This window comes from Lissotriton helveticus, chromosome 1_1, assembly GCF_964261635.1.
Source record: "Lissotriton helveticus chromosome 1_1, aLisHel1.1, whole genome shotgun sequence".
NCBI classification, from domain to species: domain Eukaryota; kingdom Metazoa; phylum Chordata; class Amphibia; order Caudata; family Salamandridae; genus Lissotriton; species Lissotriton helveticus.
The window spans coordinates 1,705,200,034-1,705,227,531 of record NC_136057.1 but is presented as its reverse complement, the minus strand read 5'-3'; the positions used below and the strand labels follow the sequence as shown (position 1 = coordinate 1,705,227,531).

The window sequence follows — 27,498 nt, the reverse complement described above, 5'->3', positions numbered from 1 at the left end:
TCACTGTAAGGTAGGCATTTATCACTTTTCATTCTCGGTGCTCCCGCGTGGCTAGCGCATAGACAAAGGCGCCGCACAAGTTAAAGCAATGAAGAAATACGTGCGTGAAGACAAAGCAGGGAACTCTGCTTTGGATACAACAGCCCACTGAGCCTCTTGGTTACAGGTGGGTGAGGTGGTAGAATTGTTTCCCGAAGGCTACAAAGTGATCTCCCCAGACAGGCTCGTTTTTTTTTCCCCTTCTTCTTGGAGTCCTTATAGCAATTGGTGCCAGCTCATTACTAGGGGGCCTCTGGCACGAAGCGCTATAAAAAGAAGATATGTTGCTAACAATGCGCAATAGTGACATAAATCGGACGAAGCACAAAGTACGTTGTGTCCTAGCGTACAAAGAATAGCTTATTTGCCCGGCAGAATAGCACTTATTGTACCCACTTTCCAAAGAACAAAGAGAGAACGTGCGCCAACGGAAGGTTGGTTTTCACAGCTGTGCAGCTGGTGTTAAACCCGCTGAGCTAAGTCTGGACCATAAACCAGCGCGGGGGAAGAAGAGCACAAACACATGTCCAAACCCAGGAATGAAAACAGATTCGGATGTCCACGTGCGACGGCAGATGTAATTCCACCCACCCCTTCCCCACGGCCCCGCAGACCCGCTGCTGGGAGGGTTCAGTCCCCACCAGTGCTGGGAGGAGGGGTGAGGTGGGGGGACGACTGTAACACCCCCGGGCCTCGAGAGCGTCTCCATGGAGCGGCCAGTCCACCCGCCACTTAAAGTGCTATAAACGTGCTACAGAGGTGTCTCTGTGTCTCCGGCCTGGTGCAGGGTGACAAGCCCATGATTCATGGGTGGGGGCGGGGGGCTGTGCGAGCTGCCAGGACTGCGGGGAATGTGGCGAGGGAGACGCACTAATCTCCCGGGCAGGGACGGAGACTCCCGTCTGACGACTCCCGCCCGGCCAGGGGCTCTGGCTTCCATTGCCAACTGTCACCTCTATCTCCAGCGGCCCCGCTCGCCCCCACCTCGGCCCTTACCACGGGAGGTGGGGGGGGGGCCCTCCCACAAAATGAGCCCTCGCCCCACTCGAGAGAACACTCATCCCGGGTGCTGCACCACAGACAGGCACTACACCTTGTGTATTCAGTCTCTGGCGCCTTCCTGGCTCGTAATATTTTGATTGTGGGTGTTTGTGCTTCTGATTGTGTCTGCATGTATGTGTGCGTATGAGCGCGACTTTGTGATTGTGCCCTGTGTGTTTCTGAGTCTGTGTTTTTGTGTGGGTTTGTGGGTATTTGTGTCTGGCTGTGTTTGCCTGAGTCATTTGCCATTGCGGGAATGTGTCTTTGTGTCTGTTGTGCGCCTGTCTCTATTTGTGTTCTGTGTATGCTTGTCTGTTTGTGCAACAAATCCACCGTAGATTCTGTGGTGTGCTGCTGTTCCACGTATGTTCCCTATGCCCCACCTACCATGCCTCGAGGTGCGTCCGCTGCAGAAAGAGTGAGTGTCATCTGAGAAGATATAGCGCCTCGTGAAGGACGCCCGACTCGGTGAACCGAAACCCACAAGATGACGGCGCGGGATTCCTAGACAGAGGTGTGTTGAGGTTGGTGATCGCAGTGGAAATACAGCGTCACGCGCGGCATGTCACCCGCCCTGAGACAGAACCATAGTACTGAGGTGGGGAAGAGGCTGGGCCTTCTATAGCGCCCAGAAGCCGTGACAAACTGCGCAATGCGCATATACACCGTCTAATATGCGTAGACCTTTGTACTCTCTACCATTCCTACGTTACTCTTAGAGTATATCCATTCATAGCCCTTCCCCATGTATATAGAGATAACTCTAATCACCAGTCTCTTCTTTGTGTGACTTTACATCTTGTACATTTGCAATTTTTTCTGTTTGTATCTTTTATGTAACGCACGTAATCCTTAGACTTTATGTTTTGCAGCTGGTTCTTATGTAAAGCGCTCTGACACCTTCGGGTAAAGTTCGCGCTATATAAAATCGCATTAAATAAATAAATAAAAATAAAAATAGTGATAATAGAGGTAGCAGTAATACAGCATCTCAACCTCCTTTGGGGCCGACGGAGGAAAGGAGGCTGCTGGCTGCACAGCCTATAGCATACAGAAGCCATGCCAAAGTGCGTATGGGCGCTGCAGAAACATGTCTAGTATAAGCAGTAATACTAGTTCACCAGCTAACCATTCACAAACAATGTTTATATAACAATTGCAAATAAAAAAAAATTAATGCATAGCATTGTCATTTACAATGCCAATAACTCAAACTTTAATGCTGCGAGACCTATTGCATTGCAAATGCTTGTTTCATGAACTGTGACACAGGCATACAGCCATGCAGAGCAATGGTTGGCTGCAGGTCTTGGTCTTTGGCCTAACCTGCACCCACCCTGCAAACAGCAGTGCGCAAAGCCTTTGGCCAGGTGCTGCAGAAACACCTGCGCATCCAACACTTGCTGTGCACCGCTGAATGCCCAACCTCCTGTGCATTCAACAACTGCAGAGTGTAACGCTTTTGCCCGCACAGTGGATTCACTACAGCACCTGTGTCCAGTCTGGCATGAAGCCAGTCCCTGGTGTCTTCTGTGTACATACCCTGCTCGAGCCACAGTGACACTAACAAGCTGAGCATTCCTTCAGCATGTTCAGAACACACTGGAGAGACCATCCCAGTGCCAGCCTCTGCGCAACTAAACCAGCTTTTCATAGCCTTTGCCAAACACAGTGACTCCTGGGAACGGTACTAGTCCAAGCGCCCGCAGTGCTCACAGTGCGCTGTTTTTGCCATGCAAGTTGTACCCCGAATACAGCTATATGGAGTGATGTCGGATTCCGTAGGGCATTAAATGTGGATTATAACAACTTCGACTGGAAAACAAAATGTTTATCTTGGGTCTTTATTTGACACTGCAGTACCTTAAATTTTAGTCATTCACTTAGTCATTTTTGTCATTTTAACTCTTTTCCTACAATCTACCGTTTCATGCCTGTCTTTTACCATCCTACCCGCTCATGTATTTTTAGGTCTCGCCTGATCCAGCGCTTGCGCTGGTCTGGCCGAGACATTTAGACAGTGGCATTTCGAAGTGCTACCAAACCAAATACTTTTCCCCTGCCACCAGCTTGCGATTATGCGCACAAGCGTGCACGCCTCGCTCCACCCCTCCATGTGCCTTTCTGTCCTGTTCTCCTTCTTGGCGCCCCTTCTCTCACCACCCACAACCCGCCCTTTACCTTCTTTACTCCTCCTGCCAGTCTCTGTTCCCTCCCCTTTCTCTTCTTCGCTTCCGTCGATCTGTCTCATCGTTCCCTACCCACAGTTCCTCTGTGACACTCGCGCTCTCCTTTCTCCTGCACCTTGGCTCCTCCCCTCTATGCCTTACCTTCGGCTTCTCCCGTCTTTCCCTCCTATGTCCTCCTTGCTCGCAGTTCCAGGGCCGTCGAACCTTGCCCTCGCGCCCCCGTGTTTCACTCGCAACGTTTCCTGTTGGTTCTTCTCGCGTGCCCTGTCTGCTGCCGTCCAGCTTTCTTACTTCCAGTCTCTCATGCCTCACAGCATAATTCTTGTTTGCAAAGTCACGCAGTCTTTATTGATCGCAGAAAAGAGTTTATTAGTATTAAAAGGATATATTGGTTAATGTGGAAGTTTGAAATATGCTTGCTCACATTAGATCTTTAAATACAGTAGAGAAACAGCAAGTGGTTCACGCATTATATTTTGTTTACATCGTGCCATTAACATTAATTAAATATTTAACTGTGCTTGCAACTACTGCACAATTTACAGAGTGAAAATAACTTTACTACTATCTTTTGGACCTGCAGTCACACACCCGGCATGCCACTGACTGCTTCTGCCCTGCAGGCCTTTTGGTGTCAAACCTGCTATGCGACTGTCACAGTAACAGCCTATACGCCAGACACTGGAAAGCTGAAAGGCCACTGATTCTTCCCCATGCCCATCGCAAGGCCCCCGCCCCCAATAACAAAAAATAACTATAACAAAAAAGCTTTACAACAGGCAGAAAGAAGCTGCCACTATTGCAAAAAATAGAGAAAGCATTGTATTAATAAAAAAACTTTTTTTTACAGTTATACACAATGTCTTCTTGTTCTAATATGGTCCCACGTGTCCGCAACATGCCCAACTCACTCAGCTGCCCTGCTGTAAATCCCCCAAAGTGGCATAGCCTCCTGAAAATATTCACCTGTGAGCAATCAAGGGGCTCGTTTAAAAATAAAATAAAAAACGAATTAAGGATTACTCCGATTCAAAATATTGCCTACAATAGTTATGCATCTTAACTTATTGCACAATTAAATATTTCTCAATTTGGAGCATTATTATTATTATCAGTAGTAGTAGTAGCATTATTACTATTATTTACTAATAATATACTATCGTTCGTTTCTTGGTTCCATAACACTTTAAGTGAAATATTTAGGTATGCATGCTTGTGTATATACACATCGCCAACGGAAAAATGTCTAGGCGCCCGATTCACAAGTAGCTCCCGTCTGTCTTTCAGTCGCCTGAGGGAGAAACTCTGATCACAAAACTCAACGTCAATTAGGCTGTTGGTCAGGGACTTGGAACCATGCTTTGCAACTCTCCGAACTGGAGTAGTTACCCGAGCTTCTCCCTACTCTACCTTACTCCCTCGCAGCGCTTTCCCAAGCGCTTCTCAGTGGCGTTAGTTATATATGATCCGTAGTGATCCTTCCTTTCCAAATAGCAGTAGTGAAATATATTGCGTTTATAGCGCATGGGTGGCTCAATGAGTTGAGCGCTGCCTGTGAACAGGTGCGGTCTCCTGCAGGCTACTAATTCGAATTCGGGCTCTCTCCTCTCAACCTAACATTCTTCCGAGGCCAGTAAATAGAGCAGCATAAATGGTCTGATGGCGGCGTCTGTTCTTTACAGTACTAAGAAACGGCAAATGTGAGGAATGAGGCGCTATGTAAAATAAAATATAATTTTTCAAATAAAAGTTCTAGTGGATGTAAATATTAACATACTGCATATGCCTGCTCTTGACAATGATAGATAACCAATTGGAAATAAATCGAAATGGACGTGCTAACGTCACGTAAATCCTGTGCAGATTGAGAATGTCATTAACAGTCTAAAATTACAGTTTGTGGTACAAAACACTTTCCAGAGTGAACAGGACTGCATAGAAATGCTGGTGTTTGTAGGAGCGCGGAGCCTGCGGTAACCGAGCACAGAGGGCATACATCCGTCTCCTGCTGTGTTCAGAAGGGTTCACTGGAGGTCCTTAGCCTGTGAAGGGTACAGCATGCGTCCTGCCACACCCCCCCCTCCACTGGTGTCTCTCAGTTTCTTCTGTATTTATTATAAATGAGCAGACGAACTTGGGAAGAGTTCAGCTTTTCACAAACCTTGATTGCCTTTTGTTCTAATAATAACTCCATATTCCATGCAGTTCTGCCGTTTCTAAGCACTGTTAATCACAGGGCTGTTCTGCTGCTCCTTGGCTCTATAACATAGCACTCCATTTGCCGAACTCTGAAGGATGGGTGGCTGAGTTGGCCTTTCCTGTATTTTATTTTGTGGCCTGTTTCAGGGGTGGCTGTTCAGTGTGATTAGGATCACATCACTCCCACCCTGATTGAACTCCAAGCGCCCCTTTCCTGCTCGCACATCTTCAAAGCTAGCTCCATCCTATACAAACCCATCACCACCAGCTTCGTCCCTTATCTCACAAACAAGCTCAACAGCACTGCTGGCTGTCGGCATACCATGATACAGAAAAGGGGGTGGTGATGAACAGAGTGTCTGAATTAAGCAGACCACTCTTACCCAGTCCAAAGATCAGGGCTTGATCCATCACCGTTATTTATCTCACTGCCCCATCCCAGCTCAGAACCTGGCTATATGCAAATTAGTCTGTCCCTGGCCCAGTGCATCATGGGAACAGGGCAGACCAAACTACCAAGCCAATTCTTCACCAGAAAGGAGACAAGCTACCGGGGACCGGTTTCTGGCATTTCAGCCTCTTCGGCCCGGCTTGCTTGAATCCTGATGGAGCAGTGAGAAAGGGACTCATGTCTGAGTATACCCTGCCACACCTATAGTGGCCAAAAACGATACAGAAAAGGGGGTGGTGATGAACAGAGTGTCTGAATTAAGCAGACCACTCTTACCCAGTCCAAAGATCAGGGCTTGATCCATCACCGTTATTTATCTCACTGCCCCATCCCAGCTCAGAACCTGGCTATATGCAAATTAGTCTGTCCCTGGCCCAGTGCATCATGGGAACAGGGCAGACCAAACTACCAAGCCAATTCTTCACCAGAAAGGAGACAAGCTACCGGGGACCGGTTTCTGGCATTTCAGCCTCTTCGGCCCAGCTTGCTTGAATCCTGATGGAGCAGTGAGAAAGGGACTCCTGTCTGAGTATACCCTGCCACACCTATAGTGGCCAAAAACGATACAGAAAAGGGGGTGGTGATGAACAGAGTGTCTGAATTAAGCAGACCACTCTTACCCAGTCCAAAGATCAGGGCTTGATCCATCACTGTTATTTATCTCACTGCCCCATCCCAGCTCAGAACCTGGCTATATGCAAATTAGTCTGTCCCTGGCCCAGTGCATCATGGGAACAGGGCAGACCAAACTACCAAGCCAATTCTTCACCAGAAAGGAGACAAGCTACCGGGGACCGGTTTCTGGCATTTCAGCCTCTTCGGCCCGGCTTGCTTGAATCCTGATGGAGCAGTGAGAAAGGGACTCATGTCTGAGTATACCCTGCCACACCTATAGTGGCCAAAAACGATACAGAAAAGGGGGTGGTGATGAACAGAGTGTCTGAATTAAGCAGACCACTCTTACCCAGTCCAAAGATCAGGGCTTGATCCATCACCGTTATTTATCTCACTGCCCCATCCCAGCTCAGAACCTGGCTATATGCAAATTAGTCTGTCCCTGGCCCAGTGCATCATGGGAACAGGGCAGACCAAACTACCAAGCCAATTCTTCACCAGAAAGGAGACAAGCTACCGGGGACCGGTTTCTGGCATTTCAGCCTCTTCGGCCCGGCTTGCTTGAATCCTGATGGAGCAGTGAGAAAGGGACTCATGTCTGAGTATACCCTGCCACACCTATAGTGGCCAAAAACGATACAGAAAAGGGGGTGGTGATGAACAGAGTGTCTGAATTAAGCAGACCACTCTTACCCAGTCCAAAGATCAGGGCTTGATCCATCACCGTTATTTATCTCACTGCCCCATCCCAGCTCAGAACCTGGCTATATGCAAATTAGTCTGTCCCTGGCCCAGTGCATCATGGGAACAGGGCAGACCAAACTACCAAGCCAATTCTTCACCAGAAGGAGACAAGCTACCGGGGACCGGTTTCTGGCATTTCAGCCTCTTCGGCCCGGCTTGCTTGAATCCTGATGGAGCAGTGAGAAAGGGACTGCCCTGTTCCCATGATGCACTGGGCCAGGGACAGACTAATTTGCATACAGCCAGGTTCTGAAACTGGGATGGTGCAATGAGCTAAAAAACGGTGTTGGATCTAGCCCTGATCTCTTGACTGGGTGAGAGTACTCTGCTTAATTCAGAGACTCTGTCCATCACCACCCCTTGTTGTAAATAATTTTGTCCACCCTAAGCGTGGAAGGGTATACTCAGATGTGAGTCCCTTGCTCATTGCACCATCAGGATTCAAGCAAGCCGGGCCGAAGACGCCTGAAATGGCAGAAACCGGTCCCCGGAAGCTTGTTTCCTTCCCAGTGTAAGAATTGGCTCTTGTAGTCTGGTCTGCCCTGTTCCCATGATGCACTGGGCCAGGGACAGACTAATTTGCATACAGCCAGGTTCTGAAACTGGGATGGTGCAATGAGCTAAAAAACGGTGTTGGATCTAGCCCTGATCTCTTGACTGGGTGAGAGTACTCTGCTTAATTCAGAGACTCTGTCCATCACCACCCCTTGTTGTAAATAATTTTGTCCACCCTAAGCGTGGAAGGGTATACTCAGATGTGAGTCCCTTGCTCATTGCACCATCAGGATTCAAGCAAGCCGGGCCGAAGACGCCTGAAATGGCAGAAACCGGTCCCCGGAAGCTTGTTTCCTTCCCAGTGTAAGAATTGGCTTTTGTAGTCTGGTCTGCCCTGTTCCCATGATGCACTGGGCCAGGGACAGACTAATTTGCATACAGCCAGGTTCTGAAACTGGGATGGTGCAATGAGCTAAAAAACGGTGTTGGATCTAGCCCTGATCTCTTGACTGGGTGAGAGTACTCTGCTTAATTCAGAGACTCTGTCCATCACCACCCCTTGTTGTAAATAATTTTGTCCACCCTAAGCGTGGAAGGGTATACTCAGATGTGAGTCCCTTGCTCATTGCACCATCAGGATTCAAGCAAGCCAGGCCGAAGACGCCTGAAATGGCAGAAACCGGTCCCCGGAAGCTTGTTTCCTTCCCAGTGTAAGAATTGGCTTTTGTAGTCTGGTCTGCCCTGTTCCCATGATGCACTGGGCCAGGGACAGACTAATTTGCATACAGCCAGGTTCTGAAACTGGGATGGTGCAATGAGCTAAAAAACGGTGTTGGATCTAGCCCTGATCTCTTGACTGGGTGAGAGTACTCTGCTTAATTCAGAGACTCTGTCCATCACCACCCCTTGTTGTAAATAATTTTGTCCACCCTAAGCGTGGAAGGGTATACTCAGATGTGAGTCGCTTGCTCATTGCACCATCAGGATTCAAGCAAGCCGGGCCGAAGACACCTGAAATGGCAGAAACCGGTCCCCGGAAGCTTGTTTCCTTCCCAGTGTAAGAATTGGCTTTTGTAGTCTGGTCTGCCCTGTTCCCATGATGCACTGGGCCAGGGACAGACTAATTTGCATACAGCCAGGTTCTGAAACTGGGATGGTGCAATGAGCTAAAAAACGGTGTTGGATCTAGCCCTGATCTCTTGACTGGGTGAGAGTACTCTGCTTAATTCAGAGACTCTGTCCATCACCACCCCTTGTTGTAAATAATGTCGGCATACCATGGGCCAGGTCCCCATCAGACTGCAGAATAAAACGTGTAAAAAAGAACAAGCATTGGCATAGTCAATAGGTCTCGCTTTTGGGACCTTATAAGTATTTAATTATGCAGCACAATATCCCGTTGCATGGCTAAACACTTATAAGGTCCCAAAAGCGAGACCTATTGGCTATGCCAATGCTGGTTATTATTGGCCCCATCACTCCCTCCCCATCCCATTTGTTTCTTTATCCTTTCTATTTTCCTTATCTGAAAGAGACACGTTAGTGATAGATTCCTTACCTTAGAATATCCCCAGGCGTCAGACTGGATCCGTAAATTTTTGCGTAGCAGTACCCTTGCGCGTCGGTAGGCGTCGTCTGCGGCTCCGCGTCCGTCGTGGGCGCCGTGATGACGTCGTCTGAGTACTTAGACGACGCCTGCGCGTGCTGACGTCAGTTCTTCTTTTTTCCGCGCCAGCAAGCGCAGATCTGGAAAAAGCAGTACTTTAGTCACTTTTTGACTAAACTTTTTGATCTCTTTTGATCATCTTTCTTGAGTCTTGCGACTCCGGACGGTGCCGATAGGGATGCCAGGTTTCAAGCCTTGTGAGGATTGCGACCGACTGATGTCTGTCACCGACCCTCACCGTCGGTATCTCCACTGTCTCGGCGTCGACCACGACGACAAGACCTGCTCCGACTACCGGGCCCTGACTTCGAAAGCTAGGTGGGAGCGGTCCCGCAAGCGACTCGAACTCCGGCAGTCGGCCCTGCGCCGCGAGAGGTCCCGGTCCCAACGGAGGTCGAAGGACAGGTCGCGGGGTAGGAGCCGTCACAGCTCCGGGAGTCGACATCACTCCTCCGAGTCGAAGTCGTCGTCCGGTAAGCACAAGAAGTCGAAGAGACGTCATCGCTCTTCCGACTCCCCCCGACGCGGCCGGGGGTTCGGGTGACACCGCCCACACGACTCCGTCGGAGTCGCAGGTGTCGCGGCCTGCTCTACACCCTCCAGTCCCTGGGCAACACACGTCGCGGAGGAGATCGAGCGCTTCCTCATGGCCATGAGGTCCCTCGCTTCTCCGACGGGCTCCGCAGCGCCTTCGGGTCTAGCGGACCCGTCTGGGGGCCCTAGCGGGTTGGGGGCTTCGGTCCCGACGCCGTCGGGTGCGTCGGCTCCGACGCCGCAGGGCCCGGCGCCGCAGGGCCCCACTGGATCCGCTTCGGGATCCGGGTCGTCGCCGGTTGACCTGACGACCTCACCGGCGCCGGTCCCTCAGGTGTCACCTCCGGTGCCGTCCTCGGGCGGCGCCGTCCCCGATGCCTCCCTCGATCCGGCTCCGGCGTCGGAACGGCGCCGCTTTCGATGCCGTTTGGGGAGTTTATCTTCCATGAGCCGGCCCATCCTTTGACAACCCTGATTATCAGGAGGTGGGTGACGAGGAGTATTGGGAGGGGTCTGAGGACCCTCTGACACGGGAGTGTCAGTCCCAGGAGGACTGGACAGGTGGACTTGGGGATGCCAGTGGTCTGGACACCTCGCCGGACACTGGCTTCGGAGGCGGGGCAACCTACAGTGTGGTGTTGATGCGGGCAGCCAAGGCCTTGGGCCTTGAACTCCCCGTCGCGGCCGTGAGGGCTAACCTTCTCACTGAGGTCCTTAAACCGCAGTCAAGCTCGGCCGAGCCGCTGCTGCCGTTTAATCAGGCCTTGACCGACGTTATTTTGGGCACTTGGTCCAGGCCCGCTACGGGTCCGCCCGTAGATAGGAACATGGCCAGACGCCACCGCCCGGCCCCGGGCGACCCATGTTTCCTGTCCACCCACTCCAACCCCGAGAGCCTGGTCATCCAGGCTTCGAATTCCCAAACCGCATTCCCGTCGACTGCCGGACAGGGAATCCAAGAGGTATGAGCAGTACGGCAAAAAGGTATTCTCCTCCCTTAGTCTGGGACTGCTGTCTTCCAACACAGCATGCCTCTTGAGCCGCTACACCCACTCTCTGTGGGACACGGTCGCGGAGTTGCTGCCAGAGTGTCCGTTGGAGGTACGGGCCAAGCCCTTGTGGAAGGCCGGGATGCAGCAAAATATTCCATCCGGTGTGGGCTGGATACAACCGACTCACTAGGCAGAGCGATGGCAATGACGGTGGCGATTCGTCGCCACGCCTGGTTGAGGTCCGCCAACTTTTCGGCCGATGTTCAGAACACACTCATGGACATGCCGTTTGATGGCCGTCGCCTCCTTGGCGACAAGGCAGACGATGAGCTTGAGCGCTTTAAGGACTCCAGGGCTACGGCCAAGTCCTTGGGCCTCTCGGCCCCGCGCCAGCAGACTGGTGCCTTTCGCTCCTTTCGTGGCCAAGGAAGGGGCGCCCCCACTCGTGCTGCCAGCCACGCGCCGCAAACTAACGTCCAACGTGGTGGCGGCCGTGGAAACCGCCGTGGCGGCTGTCAGGGACAACGGCGAGGTCAGTCCACACCTTCCGCCGCAGCATCCGCCTCAAAACCCTCCTAGTCCGTGCTTTCAGGCCCATGTGACGCCGGTGGGGGGCAGGGTCCGCCATCACCTCCACCACTGGCGCACTATCACTTCGGACGGATGGGTGCTGCAGATCGTCCCAAGGGGCTACTGCCTCCCCTTCGAGACGACCCCTCAAGCCATGCCACTACGATACCACCGCGTATCGGGGGATCATTTGCGACTTCTACAGGAGGAAGTTACGGCCCTCTTGGCCAAGGGGGCCATCGAGCACGTTCCTGGGCCAGAAGTAGGGTGTAGTTGCTACTCCCACTACTTTCTGGTACCCAAGAAGGGCAAAGGGGGCGCTACGCCCTATCTTGGACCTACGGGACGTCAGCGGCTTCCTCCGGAAGGAGAAGTTCAAAATGCTGACACTGGCTCAGGTCCTAGCTGCCCTGGACCCAGGAGACTGGATGGTAGCGTTGGACTTGCAGGACGCTTATTTCCACATCCCCGTCCTGCCGGCCCACTGGCGCTACCTGCGGTTCACGGTAGGCCACGAGCACTTTCAGTTTACCGTGCTCCCATTCGGCCTTACCAGCGCCCCACGGGTGTTCACGAAGGTGATGGCGGTGGTCGCAGCTCACCTGCACAGGTCAGAGGTTTCAGTCTTCCCCTACCTCGACGACTGGTTGTTGAAGGCGGGCTCGCCCCAGACAGTCGTCAGCCACCTCCAGACTACGGCAGTCCTCCTGCACCAGCTGGGGTTTTCCATCAATGTGCCGAAGTCACACCTGTGTCCCTCTCAGAAGCTCCTCTTCATCGGAGCGGTTCTCGACTCGCCGCAGTTTCGGGTTTATCCGCCCGAACAGCGGGTCCAGGATATTCAGGCTCTCATTCCACTCTTTCAGCCTTTATCCCGGGTCTCGGTCAGGTTGACGCTGCGGCTTCTGGGGCTAATGGCTTCCTGCATCCTTCTGGTGCATCACGCCCGGTGGCGGATGCGGGCTTTGCAGTGGGACCTGAAGTTTTAGTGGGCCCAGCATCAGGGCAACCTGTCCGACCATGTCCTGATCTCGGAGGGCACTGCGAGACAGCTGCAGTGGTGGATTTCGAACCGCGATTGGGTCAGCGGCAGATCCCTCTCCCTTCCCCAACCGGAGCACGTGGTTGTGACGGACGCGTCCCTCCAGGGCTGGGGAGGCCACATGGGTGAGGCGGAGATCAGAGGCCTCTGGTCTCCGGCGGAGTCCCGGCTCCATATCAACCTTCCGGAGCTGCGGGCGATTCGTCTAGCACTGAAGGCATTCCTCCCCTCTGTCAGGGGGAGTGTAGTGCAGGTGTTCACGGACAACACCACCGCCATGTGGTACTGCGACAAACAAGGCGGGGTGGGGTCGTGGACCCTATGCCAGGAGGCTCTGCGCCTCTGGCAGTGGCTGGAACATCAGGGCGAGACCCTGGTGGTTCAACACCTGGCATGTTCTCTGAACGCCAGGGCGGACGAACTCAGCCGCCGGTGCATGATGGATCACGAATGGCGCCTGAACTCGGACGTGGCGCAAGGTCTCTTTCTGCAGTGGGGAGAGCCTTGGTTAGATCTATTTGCCACAGAAGAGAATGCGCAATGTCATCAGTTCTGCGCGTTGGAATTTCCAAGACGGCACTCTCTCGGAGACGCTTTTCGTCGCGAGTGGAGTTGCAGTCTGTTGTACGCCTTTCCGCCTATACCACTTCTGCCCAGAGTTTTGAAGAAGATCAAACGCGACCGGGCCCAAGTCATCCTTGTAGCTCCGGACTGGGCACGAAGGTACTGGTATCCCGAGCTACTCAGTATGTCAGTCGATCCCCCGGTTCGTCTGCCTCTTCAGGAGGACCTTCTGTCGCAGCAGCAGGAGACGGCCGAACCTGTCCAGTCTCCACCTCCATGCTTGGAGATTGAGCGGCGAGAGTTGAGGCCATTTGATTTGTCTCCTGAAGTCTGTAATGTCTTTCTGGCAGCCAGGCGTCCCTCCACAAAGTTGGTATACGCCTGCAGGTGGAACAGATTTATGGCATGGTGCACAGCAAAGGCCGTGGATCCTCTCAATGCCCCTCTTTCTGAGGTTCTCCTCTTCCTTCTTTCTCTTGCCCGGCAGGGCTCTGCTCTAGGCACTATCAAGGGCTACCTTTCTGCCCTTTCAGCCTTTCTAAGGCTGCCTGATCAACCTTCTTTGTTCAAGTCCCCTATCGTAACTCGTTTTCTGAAAGGCATCACACACATGTTTCCTCCTGTTCCGTTTGTGATGCCTCAGTGGGACTTGAACCTTGTTCTTACGTTTCTGATGTGCGCTCCCTTTGAGCCACTTCACAACTGTCCTCTCCGCCTTCTTACTCTGAAGACTGCTTTCCTGGTTGCCATCACCTCTGCCAGGAGGGTGAGTGAGCTCCAGGCTCTTTCATGTACACCCCCTTTCCTTTCTGTCAATCCGGACAAGGTTGTGTTGCGTACTAAGCCATCTTTCCTGACCAAGGTTGTCACGGCCTTCCATATCGGGCAGTCTATCACCTTGCCCACCTTCTTTCCGCCACCGCATCCTACTAAAGAGGAAGAGCGGCTCCACCGTCTGGACCCAAAACGTGCGCTTTCATTCTACTTGGATCGCACACGCCAGTTCCGGGTGGACGACCAACTCTTTGTTGGTTACGTGGGCGCTAAGAAGGGACGGGCGGTGCACAAGAGGACCATCTCTCGGTGGATCATCTTGTGCATCCAGGCGTGTTACTCCTTGGCTAAGAAGGAACCCCCTGTTGGGCTGAGGGCTCATTCCACTCGGGCCACGGCAACTACAACTGCCTTAGGCCGAGGAGTGCCCTTGCAGGACATTTGTCAGGCGGCTACGTGGGCCTCGCTGCACACATTTGCGAGACACTACTGCCTGGATAGCCAAGTCCAGAGGGATGGCTTCTTTGGCCGTTCCGTCCTCCAGGACTTTCTGGTGTGATTATTGGTTCGCAGACCCACCACCGGGGTTGGTATTGCTGGGGTATCTATTCTAAGGTAAGGAATCTATCACTAACGTGTCTCTTTCAGATGCACAAGTTACTACTTGTGTAACGATATATCTGTAAGAGACATTAGTTAGTGATAGATTCCTTACCGACCCACCCATCCTCCCCGTTGTGCGAACCGATATCTAGGGTTAAGGTCATCCCTTTTCAGGGCCCTAGTTTCAATGGCACCAGTGTTGGTTTTTAGCATGGCTCTGCGTTTCTGGCGTGGAAAAGCTGTGTCTAAGAACTGACGTCAGCACGCGGAGGCAGCGTCTAAGTACTCCGACGACGTCATCACGGCGCCGACGACGGACGCGGAGCCGCAGACGACGCCTACCGACGCGCAAGGGTACTGCTACGCAAAAATTTCCGGATCCAGTCTGTTGCCTGGGGATATTCTAAGGTAAGGAATCTATCACTAACTAATGTCTCTTACAGATATATCGTTCCACAAGTAGTAACTTGTGCTTCGGGTTCCTGTTCCGTACCAGGTCTGCCAAAATCCTCTCATTTATGTTATTTTCTTTTAATTGTTATTATTAAATTTAGATACAGTTCCTCTTCTGCCTACCGCTTCCCCCTAATGCTCGTGGTCCTACTCTGCACATTTCCGTTCTGCATCATGGCTTTTCCTGCCAGGCTACTTCCGATCTTAGCTCCTCTGGGTGCATTCTCCTTGTCTTTCTATTTTACTTTTCGGCACCGTCTCGTTCGTTGCTCTTCATTTTCCCGAACATCTGCCTTTGCATCTTCCCCATGTAGTCTTGTCTAACTTCTTACTTGCATTCGGCAAGAACTCCCTCCTCCCTCCCCAGCCTATGTTTCTTTTTGGTCGTGTGAATCTGTGCCATTTCCCCATACTGGTGCGTTCTCATCTAAGTTCAGAGATAGTTGGACTACACCTGTGCAGGAGCCAGGAGATTTTCTACTACCTCACTCTTAGTCTCTCTTGACAACCCTAATTTATTTTTTATTAGTTTACTTTTTTGTATCTACTGATTTTTTTTATCCTCGTGGTTGGAGGTCACTCACAGTGATTGGGATTTATGCATTTAAGGTTAGAACCCAGTACCATATGTACTCCAGTAGGTCCTGATCATATGATCACTGTCGGTGAATGTTGCAAAATTAGAGATTCAGCACTTAGTTGTTCAGCTAACTACCACTCTTTCAGATAGGCGCTGGTGTTAAATGACTGCCACCATTAGACTGAAGTTTACTTGCATCCACAAACCTGTGTGTTCCAGTGTAGTACACACAGAACCTTTCTATGTCTTGCATACTGGTGTAGTGTACTGGCGTCTGATACAGTTATATGGATTTTTACTTTTAAATCGGGGAATTGTGGACTCTCGTAAAAGCTCCCAACCCATCATGGAAAGGTTCATAGCCACAGTTTGCGCTCCTGATCTGGGGTTGGGTGCAATTAAAGGCAAATCACAATGGTACCCTGATGTTGGCTTAGAGTACACAAACTTCCTGTAGGTGCTTTGTCTTTAACTTGGATTTCTTGTGAACCCATCGCTAACTGGAGACTATCATTACCAGGGTTTTTATGGAAAGACGAGGGAAGTAGATGTATGGTATTTCTTCAATGCATTGGAAACTGCTCCTGCTGTGGCTGTAGCAGGTAGTTTGGTTGGATGAATATTCAGAAAGCTATCATGCTAAAAATACGAAAACCGTGATCATTGGAAGAAGAGATGATGAATTGGAAGTAAGCGGCTAACCCTATCTTTGTTTCATGCTGTTCCCTTTCCATGCTAGGAGGTTCGAGATGGAGCGTGACCCTCTGGCTTCTCGCTACTGTGCTGAGTGCAACAAGAGCCATCCTGCTGAGGAAGGAGACTTCTGGGCTGAGTCCAGCATGCTGGGATTGAAGATAACCTACTTTGCCATGATGGATGGCAAGGTGTACGACATCACAGGTGACGAGTGCCCCTGTGTTTATGGCAGGCAGGCACACACAAACTCCACACGTGTTCAATCCCACCATATTTCCTAATTCCCAGTGCAGGTCCTTGTTATTGTTGTGACCTGCCTCTCCTCTCTTCACAGAGTGGGCCGGCTGCCAGCGCGTGGGAATATCTCCAGATACTCACCGGGTCCCATACCACATTTCATTTGGCTCTAAGAATTCTGGACCCACTGGACGCCCGAGGTGAGGCAATAGCATGAGCTGGGGCATTTCTGTGTTTGCCTTTTGAGGTGGTGGGAAGGGTTCATGTTGGACGAAGAGTTCCTGCCAGTTCTGTTTAGCAGTGATGGAGCTTCACAGCAAACTTATTCCTTCTGCTGCCAAATGTGAAGCTTTGGGTTTTGTGCTTTGCTAGGAAAATGTATGATATGTAGAGTTCACATGTAGTGCTCTTAGCATGGGGTTACCTCATGTCATTGTCACATTGTTTTAAATATGTGCTCGTTTCTCCCATCGCATTGATGGCTGTAAGTCACTTGCCGTGACTTGTCCTGCATGTCTCAAGGTGCCTCGTTGAAAGAAGAGCACTCAACTTTTCTTTTTCTGAAGTACCCCAAATGATTGCTGTCTGATAAATGTTTGTCGGACAATAAGGCAAATACGTTCCTCACTCTGGCTGTGCCCCTCCTTTCAGTTAATAAGGATTTATTGTATGTTTACGCTGTTAGATGTTATCAGTACAGGCTGAACATTAGATCCCTGCTGTGAATGGAGTATGCAAGACTCATAACTGCTGTTACAACACACGTCAACTTCACAAACAGTTTAACCTGCTGAAAGCAGCATACAAAAAACAGTACAATTCATAAAGGCATGATTTTTTCATACGCCTATCCAAGTCACCCATCAGTGTTAGTCATGTGTGCACCCTCACTGATCTATATATTTCCGCACCCTCATTATTCTGTTAACTCAAACATCCATCAGCCTTTGGTGCATGTGTAAATGTTATGGATCAAGGTAAAGGGCTTTATCAATGCAGAACCGTCCTCCGTATTGCCCAAATCAGGTAGATAAGCAATCCTTTAAGGTACCAAGGTGCAAGATTCGTCATATACGTTTCTTGTTTCATTATTAAAATAACAAAGTAATGGACTATAGTACTACGGGAATCAAGGCAGTCATTCACTGTATTACCAAGTTCTTTACATAGATCACTAATTACATCTCATCTTGTAGTTACACTACAGTTCCTAGAGGTCTGAAAATATTATTTCAGATCCTTGAGAACTTGTTCCGAAAGACTACTGACTGCTGTAAACCTTGGTTCTTCAATAGTTTGCTCAGTCCTTTTTACACTTTATGTATTTCTATTTTCATTGATGCCAAAACAATATAAAAATGTCAGCCAACATGCGTTTTACTTTATTCTGTTGGTACATGGGCTTTTTAAGGCATGAGTTGCAGTATTTCTGTCGGAATAGCTGGAATGTCAATGGACCGCTTTAAAAAATATGTATATAAAAAGTGCCTAAAGTATAGTATTTCCATCAAGGTAGCAGAAAACGTGGCCCAAATGATGTGTATATAGCTAGTTTTAAGTGTACTGTCTTATCTGAGACTACGTGATATGTTCCTCTGCATCATTAATGTCCGCGTTCATGGACATTATTGATGCCAAGGAGAAGGCACCATGTGTATGAGTTTTGGCTTTTCTGCTGGTGTCTCCGCATTGTTGCCTAAATCAGTATTGCTGTGCATGTTTGTGTACTTGTTGAGGAGTGTGTGCTTGACTGTCTTTGTGAGTTGCTATGTCTACATCTATCCCACTGTTACATGCCTGTGTCCCCTTCACTAAACAATAGTCAGAGTTATTGGTTTTGTCAGTGCTTATTTATTAAAATCTAGCGTTTCCTGTATTTTATTTTTTGGTCTAGCCAAGATACACCTGTACCTGCTTCCCCATCCTAAGGTTAAAAAAAAAAAAGAAAAACATATATACCTATAAACAATTATACAGGTACTTTAGTCCGCCCTTTTCATCCATTTGTCTGCTCAGCGAACATTCACTTCTTGCTTTCTCCACCATAACCTATAGCAAAAGGCAGTGGCCCACTTCATCTGCTGGCTATCTTGCACTTAGAGTGAGGGTATTTTGTCTAATTACAGTTGCACAGCTTTCTGAACAGGAATGTACTTCGGTACCAGCGCTACGTAGACACTTTTTGGCCATTCTTTTGTGTGTAATGAATGTTTGCCAAGAAAAATAATAATAACCTGTGCATGTTTGATGAGGCCAGGCCTTTTGACATTGCTAATGCTTGATGAGAATTCCAGTTTTACCTGCTTATGAAAGTAAATCTTTGGTTATCAATTTTTATGTGCCAATAGATATTCGATGAAGGTGGAGCTTTTTAGCAGGACCATCACTAACATTAGCTGACCCACAGAGGAATTTCATTTGCCTTTTAATAATACCATAGCTTTTGTTTAAGGCATCATCTTGTTACCTGCAGTCAAAAATAATCTATAATCTTCTCCAAAGCTTGCACCAGAAACAGTATTTCGCGAGTGCCATAAAATAGGTTCCAGAGAGCGATAGGAGGTTGTAAACCAAATACTGTATCAGTCTCAAAGAATCTAAGGCCATAGAACCCATTTTGGATCTCTGTGAAGGTAAATCCGTGAATGGAAATCATTCATCATAATGAATCTGGCCTAAATTGTAAAATCAGTGCTGTAATTTCTAGCATCCTATTAGACCTCTTCATTCGGATGCTATCTCTTGCTCCAGGTAGAAATGAATACCACCATTGGAACATACAGTCCACCATTTGATCTTGTGTGCTGTGATTCTTGCAAGAGGCTTTGAGATTACAATGCCTCATGAACTCTTGCGTTCAGAAGCCTCCTCTTATTTATCACTGTTGGGCCCTTTGTTGGTATCCAGTCCGAGCACCACAGTGGAAGAAGATTACAGTCTTGTCTTACAGTACCTCCTTTGCTTGAGGCAGCAACCATCTTTGAAAGAGTGGCTACCTTTAGGCTCAAACTACACAAAAAATAGAAAGATTTTTCTCAGCGCAGCCTTTGTACCCAGTCCTTTAAACTCTTGGCCTGTGAGTGTGTGAAGACCTCATGCATTTAATCCGTCTTATTAAGCAGCATTTTGTATTTGAGTCTCTCTCCCTATCTCGGTATCCTCCAGTTGACAACTGGGTAAACATCTGCTATTTTGGTTTGAACAAGCATATCCTTGCAGAATTTCTTGTTTCCAGTTGCATCCCACCTACACAGGAGGAAGAGTTGATTTTTCACGTACTTCCAGTGAATGGCAGCTCAATGGCCAAGCAATTTGTCGCTTTCTTCTAGCTGATCTCTATGCTACAGAGAGAAAATTTCAGTTTCTCCAGTTTGCCCCTCTCAGAAGAAACTACTAGCGGGGGAATACAGCCCTATTAAACTGGTCATTGTAGTTCTTTGGTTTTCCCACCCTCTTCCATAATTCTTGCACATTCCAGAATTTCAAGAAGTCTGGAAATTCAAGATTTTATTTGGGCTGTCCTGGCGTCAACAAGTCTGGTCATCAATCACCTTCATTCACATAAGATCTCCAATGCTTTCTCGGGTTCGCAGTCAAGTCAAGGTAGAGTGACTGATCCTTTTCCCCCCCCATTTTGTCTTTTTTTAGGTTTCCCAATTTTATATCACTAAGCGTATTTGGAATAGAGATATGCTGCACAATTAATGCTGCTTAAGCTGAGAAGGACTTGCAAAATATGTCACATCTGGACAAGGACAAGGAGAAAATAAAAAAGGGGAGCACAAAGTATGATGCACCTGCAGCAGTGATAACTTTACAGAATGATAACGCATTATTTCTGGGTGTTTGAACTGGGCGCTCTGTACGGATGTCAAGTATGGCGTGTACGCAGCCTGCGTATGGTGCACCTGCTGATGTTCCAGTACATGACCTTCATTTATCAACCCAGCGGAGGTAGCTCAGATCGGCCACACCCATAAATGCAACCCAGCAGGCAACCATGTCTCTGACTAACATGTATGAGACAGAACAGAGTATGTTCTTGATTTCAGAGTGACTTTTCATCAGTTATCATGTCCAGTTTTATGATGTATGAGTCCCAAATCGACCTTAAGGGGAACCTATCTCCCTGCCTGGCAAGCAGGGTGAGAGTATCCGCTTCAGCAATTGCCCATTTACATAGATCACTTAATGTTAGCGGCTGTCGCAACTTCCAAGACATGGCAATGCGCCGTTTAAACAGGATGAGTGACAGTCAACAAATGTATGCACATATTTATCTTTTTTTGTTTCATTCATCAAGCTTAGCAGGCAGGCATTTTGTTCAGTTATATTGCAGTCCGTGAGCTCTGATATCACCCCAGCACCGTGAACCATGCTTGCGCCAGCTGAGAACAACTCAATCATGTGTTAAAAGTCTGCATCGGAGCGCCTACACTGGGGGTAGTCTAAAGCTTTTTCCCAGGGGTGAAAAAGTATGGCCTGTGGTGTGACCGAAGGCTTCACTGAGGCCAGCAGGGTGGAGGGACCGGTGTGGGGAAGGTTTAAGGTGAATGTAGGCGAAGCAATTCTTGTACATGATGTAGACAGCTAGTCATGGAGTTATTTTGAGGGTTTCATTCCATGCTGCCCTCTAAATTAAGCCTCTAGTCTCTAGAAGAGTCATATATTTAACAATATTGTGCTATGCTGTATCTGAGTCACTATGCCTGTACTGCACCCAGGGGTAATCCTTCTCTACTTGCTTCTCTACCCTTGGCAAGTTAATTGTACAAAGGAAGAAACTTGATTATTGATTTGGAATGAAATATAATGTTTGGCTTCACCATCTCCTTATGCCTTTAATCTCTTATCTGTAAACTTTGGGAGTGCTTAGAAACAGGCTCTGTTAATATAGCTAGTGCTATCAAAAAATCCTTGACAAATATCCCCCCACAATGTGTATAATTCACTGTGGTGGGCAGACACAAACACCCAACCTCCACCTTTTAACATGAAAGAGTTTTTGCCATGGCACTTTGGGACTTGACAATTTTCTGGCTTTACCACTTTGCTACAAAATAAATGCTGATTGTATGAGCAGCTTCTACAGCACAGTGGCATTCATTTGGATGAGAGTAGTCTCAGAGTCGCACCTTTAGAGCCAAAGTCATGTTTTTTCTTTTTAGGTCTCGCCTATTATATCCCGCAGGGATTAATAGGCCAGTATATAGTAGGCAAAACAAAACTCTACCAAGTGCAGATTACCTCCAGTTCATGTGATGCACTCGTGTGAGACGCGCGTGCACGTCAAACCCATCATTCTCGCACCCATTTGCTCCCCGAGCCAGGCATCAGAAGCATCAGACTTCAAAGGAATCCCTTCCGCTCCCCCCCGCCACACCAGCCACGTCACAAACCACCATTTGTCAAATCATCGCATCAGACCCGCCACAGCAATGCCGAGAGCTTCAGTCTTCAAAGGAATGCTCTCCCCCGCCCCCTCAGCGCAATGCCAGAGCTTTTTTTTAATCATTTTTCTTTCTTTACCATTCCGTTTTCTCTTATTCTCTCTCATCTCCCAATTATCGCGTATGTATCCGCTCATGTGGGACTTTTCCTTTCTAATTTCCCCAAATCTAGTACGGCTTTATAAACTGCTTTATGAACTGTGCACAATACAAACCCGGACCCACATATTTATTTTAGATAGGGGCAAGTAAAACATGTTGGGAGTGTTTTTTAGCCTTTTAGCAAACATACGGACACTTAGCAGTTGTTTCGAAATTTAAACTAATTTACATGCAAGTTAAACTGATCTAATTAACAGGCATGATTCTGTGTTTGAAAAAAGCATTTTACGTCTGTTTTGCCTGCCTGCCTGCTCTGTTATTCTTTCATAAGGCGCACAGACCGTCTGTGCGTTCTATTTTAATACAGCTCAGTGCACCACCGCACTTTCCTCTCTTAACATCTAATTTAAACATCACTGCGAACCTACCTTTAGATGTCTAACTCTCAATCAGCTCTCTGCCCCTAGCTTCTTCTCCAATCTCGCTCTTACTCAGCATCTCCCTCAATCTCTTTCCCTCACTCTCTTTTCCTCCCTCCCCTGTCTCCCCTCTCCCTACCTCCTCTCACCCTCCTCTCTACCCTCTCTCCATTCTCTCCTCTCTCCCCTCTCTCTCCTCTCGCCCCTCACTCTCCTCTCGCCCACTCTCCACTCTCCTCACTCTCCCCTCTCAGCTCACTCTCCCCTCCCCTCTCACTTTCCCCTCTCTCCCCTCATCTCTTCCCTCTCCTCTCTCCCCTCTCTCTCCACACTCTCCCCACACTCTCCCCTCTCCTCACTCGCACCTCTCAGCTCAATCTCCTCTCTCCCCTCCCTCTCTACCCTCCCCTCTCTACCCTCCCCTCTCTCTCCACTCTTCCCTCTCTCCTTACTCTCCCCTCCCCCTCTCTCCTCACTCCCCCCTCCCTCTCTCCAATCCCTCTATCCTCACTCTCCCCTCTCCCCTCCATCTCCCCGCTCTCCCCTCCATCTCCCCTCTCCTCCATTTCCCCTCTCCTCCATCTCCCCTCTCCTCCATCTCCCCTCTCCTCCATCTCCCCTCTCCTCCGTCTCCCCTCTCCTCCGTCTCCCCTCTCCTCCATCTCCCCTCTCCTTTACTTCGGACCCTCACACACCCTCTCACCCTCACACACCCTCTCACCCTCACACGCCCTCTCACCCTCACACGCCCTCTCACCCTCACACGCCCTCTCACCCTCACACGCCCTCATCCACCCTCACACACCCTCTCACCCTCACACGCCCTCTCACCCTCACACGCCCTCATCCACCCTCACTCACCCTCACACCCTCAACCTCACACCCTCACAACCCTCTCACCCTCACTCACCCTCATCCTCTCATCCCCTCACCCCCCACACACCCTCCCTCACCCCCTTCGCCCTCACAACTCTCACCCTCACCCCCTCACTCACCCTCACACACCCGTCACCCTCACACCCCCTTCACCCTCACACCCCCTTTCCCCAAAAATGTAGTGTAGTCAGGGGAGTGTAGTCAGGGGAGCCGGTCTCTCCAGTAGTTGGAGAGGCCCTGACTAGCATAACAAAGGGCAGGAAGCCTTTGAGGCTCATCACCCTGAATGCTGTCCCTGCTTGGGGGTAGGTGAGAAGAACTTTCCCCCAGAGCAGGCTTTCTTTTTGATCCCCAAGAGCACAAGGCTCCCACCTCAGGGGGTCATAAACATGTCTGAGAGTGGCAGGGTGGTGCAGACCAGTCTGCTACATACTAGCAGTTGGGTAGGTTTCAGGGGGCACCTCTGAGGTGCCCTATGAGTGCACTATATAATAAATCCAACACTGTGGGTTTATTATACTGAGTAGTTTGATACCAAACTTCTAGCATTCAGTAAAGCCATAATGGAGCTGTAAAGTTCGTAATTACAAATTGTCAGCCCATGTACTCAATATGGCTTCACTGCTCTTACATTGTCTGAAAATTGATCTAGACACTGTAGGGGCACATTGCTCATGCAGCTATGACCTCGCCTGTGGTATAGTTCACCCTGCTTTAGGGCTGTAAAGCCTGCTAGAGGGGTGCCCTACCTATGCCACAAGCAGTGTTTTGTAGGTATGTGTGCCATTTTAAAAAAAAACTGTTTTTATTGGTTTTCCTCCTACAACAAGCCGTCATTCCCATTGTACACATAATCAATGCCCTCCCAGCGTCAACCCCTCTTAACAGGAGATTCACCGCTCACTTTCTTCGCGTCCTCCGATTTGTGTGCAACAATCCTCAGTCTAGCCACTGCTAATCTTTCAACATCTGGCCTTCTACAAGCGGACAGAAGCTCATCTCGTACTGTTCATCAGGACGTGCCCTTCCGAAAAGAGCTGGGTGGTGTAACTGAAAATAGGCTAACCCCCCCCCCCTCCCTCTCCACCCTCTTCCACCGGTGTGTCCAACTTACCAATTATCTGTACAATCCAGTAGCAACCGTTCCCTCGACAATACATTACATAGTTGCAGCAGTTCAATACGTCCTCACTCCTAATGATTCCATTACAGTTTCTGCACAACATGTCTGCCATGGGGTATTCCCACCACCCTCACATTTAAAAAGTGCCCTGTCTGCGTATCCAAGGCATAGCGTGTATGTCCGGAGAGCCGAGCAGCGCTTCTAATCTCACATGCAAGTCGTGCAGTGCAGAAAAGGAGTAATCCCGCTCATCTGGGTGGTGCGCACGTCACATATCAATAAGCCCCCACCTGTCTTGCCAATCACTTCTGACCTTGGAGAGCCTATGTTTAGGAGCGTCGAGGAAAGGAGGGTGTGATCTATCCATATCTATGTCAGCTATAGAGTTAAAATCGCCCCCCACAAATACCGAGCCGGTCAAATGCGGCGCCAGCTTCCCCGATAGGCGGTCAAAGAAGGCTGCCTGGTCCACATTGGGAGCATATATGCTGCCCTGGCTCACATCCCTCCCATTAAGGCGCCCCTCTACCACCACAAACCTCCCTTCCCGATCTACCAATTGACGTGTCAGCTGGAATGGGACCCTGCCCTAATCTATATCAACACCCCCCTGGCAAAGGCTGAGTACTTTGTGTAATACAAGTGGCCTCTCCATCTTCGTTGTAACGCCAACCCCTCAGCACAAGTAATATGAGTTTTCTGGGGGGAACGCTATCTGGGCCCCCTACGCACCAGATAAGCGTGCACCTTGTGGCGCCTCTGCATCAGGTGCAACCCCCGTACATTCCATGTTACGCATTTTACTTCATGTATCATCCCCATATCTCTTCTGATGGCCTGCATGCGGTTGCTCGCTCTTTTTGGACACACCAGTGGCCCCCTTAAACCCAACCAAACCCCCCACTAACGACCCCACCCTAAAACCCTCTGATTTCCCCCCCCCCCCCAGAACAAGCGCTACAACACTAGTTCCCATCCAAACTACAACACCCAACCTGCGTCCTACAGTAGCTACTGAGGACTATCAACCCAAAATAGAGGAAGGGAGGCGGCCAAGGGCCAAGAAGACCCAACGTAATACGCCTTCATTATCTGGCGCCATACCCCCATCACTTGTCCCAACAGGCTTGAACCCCACGTTAACATAAGTAAACGCTCCCTAGTTCCCCTAGGTGTCAACAAGCTCATCAGCTGTCCCAGGCATGACATGCGGCATAGCAGAACCCTTCTCTGACTCTGTGTCCACCGTCGATTGGGAGAGCCTTTCCTGTGAAATTTCAGTCACGGACGTGCTGCCGTCCTCTCCATTTCCTTCTGAGTCACCATGGGCCCTCTTATGCCATGGCGACGTCGCCTGACGCGGTGCAATCTACGGGGGAGAGGTCCCTTTACATGCAATACCGTGCCTCGCCCCGCTTCTCCTGTGCCTGCTTGATAAAGACTCAGCCAAGCCCATGCCTCCTCCGGGCCGTCACTGAAGTGCATTTTACCATCCAACACTATTCTCAGGCGCGCCGGGAACATCAGCGAGAACTGCAACCCCTCGTCCCTCAGCGCCTTCTTCACCGCCAGGAACGATGCACGTTGTCGCTGCACCTCGATGGTGTAATCCGGGAACAGCGTCACACTATCATTGTTCACCTAATAGGGACCCGACGAGCGATCCCTGTGCAGCAACAGGTCCCTGTCTTTGAAGTGGAGTAGGCGCGCCACCTCCGGCTGGGGGGGGGGCGCCCTGGTGCCAGCGGGCGTGCCGGCACCCTATGTGCTCTCTCCAGGGTGTGAATGGAAGACAGGCCCTCTGGTGCCACCTCTGTTCTCAGCCAGTGTTCCAGGTACTCCACCATACTGGCCCCTTCTACTCCCTCCGGCAGCCCCATCACTCTTATATTGTTCCTACGATTTCACCCTTCCGCGTCTTCAGCTCTCCGCTCCAGGGTCTGTAGCTGATTCATAACATCCCCCATCTGGGACTCCACTTTCCTCTGAGCTGGTTCCATAGTTTCCAATGTCACTTCTGTTGTTGTCACCCGTTCCGCCAGTTTTGCGTGGTCGGCCCGGAGGAGGCCCAGGCCCGTCGCCACCTACACAATATCCTGCTGCAGGACGGCTCTTGTGTCCGTAATGGCCATCAATATTTGGTCGACCTGCTGTTGCGCTAATTTCCCAGGTAGCTGTTCCCCCTGCATTCTGCTTCCTGTCACCGAATCATCCGGGTCCTGGGTCGCGCCCCCCTCGCTTCCCGCGTTGCTTCCCCATGCTCTGCTACAGGCTCGATCTCCAGCACAGGATGCCCCGGTACTTCAGCACTCCGACCCTATTCACGCCAGGTCCCCAGCTCAGTCCTCTTTGCTCAAGGCCCGTCTCCGGCCACTCCACCAGCATGTCTCCAGATAGCCTGCACTGCTATCGTCGCCTCTCTCTTCCCACTCTAGTGGAACCTAGGTTGCCTTTCCCTGCATCCACTCCATCATCCACGGCGTTCCCCCAGGCCTCCGTTCCCTTACCTACAGTCCACACTCCACACCATACGGAGAGGTCGGGAAGACCACGCCCAGGCTATTGCCCTGCTCAGCCAGCATCCCTTCCGGCAGCAGCACCCCTCACTCTGTCTCTACCCTGCCGTATATCTTCAGGACTACCGGTAGGTGTAGAGCTCCTTCAGCCTGCGCACACCAATGCTCGGGTACTCCTCCTTACGTTCCAGTACTGGTTAGGTTTGCCACTGTCCTCTCCTGCCGCGTTTGCTCCCCGAACCCCCAGTGCAATGCGGAAACTGTCTCACACTCATCCAATGTGGTGGCCAGGCCCGCTCCCAAGCCCCATTCAGCACTGTCCCACGTCGTCCGAAGAGGGGAGACCCACACCAGTCCCCTCGCAAGTATCCGTTTCCCGGAGCGGTCTCTGTATCCCTCCACCGTCCTCCGTTCACTCTGCTGCAACCTACAACTCTCCAGGGTCCCCCCACGGTTAAGGAGGCTCACTCCTTCATTTTCCTGCAGCGTTCCCTCCTCAACATGCGGCGCAGGGTTCTTCGCAGGCAA

General features: G+C 50.2%; 1 protein-coding gene across 5 annotated transcripts in view; it reads left to right on the top strand.

The window, feature by feature from the left end:
- The window catches only part of DNAJC14 (DnaJ heat shock protein family (Hsp40) member C14), a 100,313-nt gene that overhangs the window by 56,786 nt on the left and 16,029 nt on the right, over positions 1–27,498 (top strand). For all 5 annotated transcript variants that reach the window (XM_078689083.1, XM_078689082.1, XM_078689085.1 and 2 more), the window contains exons 5-6: positions 16,291–16,451; positions 16,582–16,684. In XM_078689083.1, the coding sequence (XP_078545209.1) occupies positions 16,291–16,451; positions 16,582–16,684 (264 nt within the window). The remainder of the gene's footprint in view (positions 1–16,290; positions 16,452–16,581; positions 16,685–27,498) is intronic.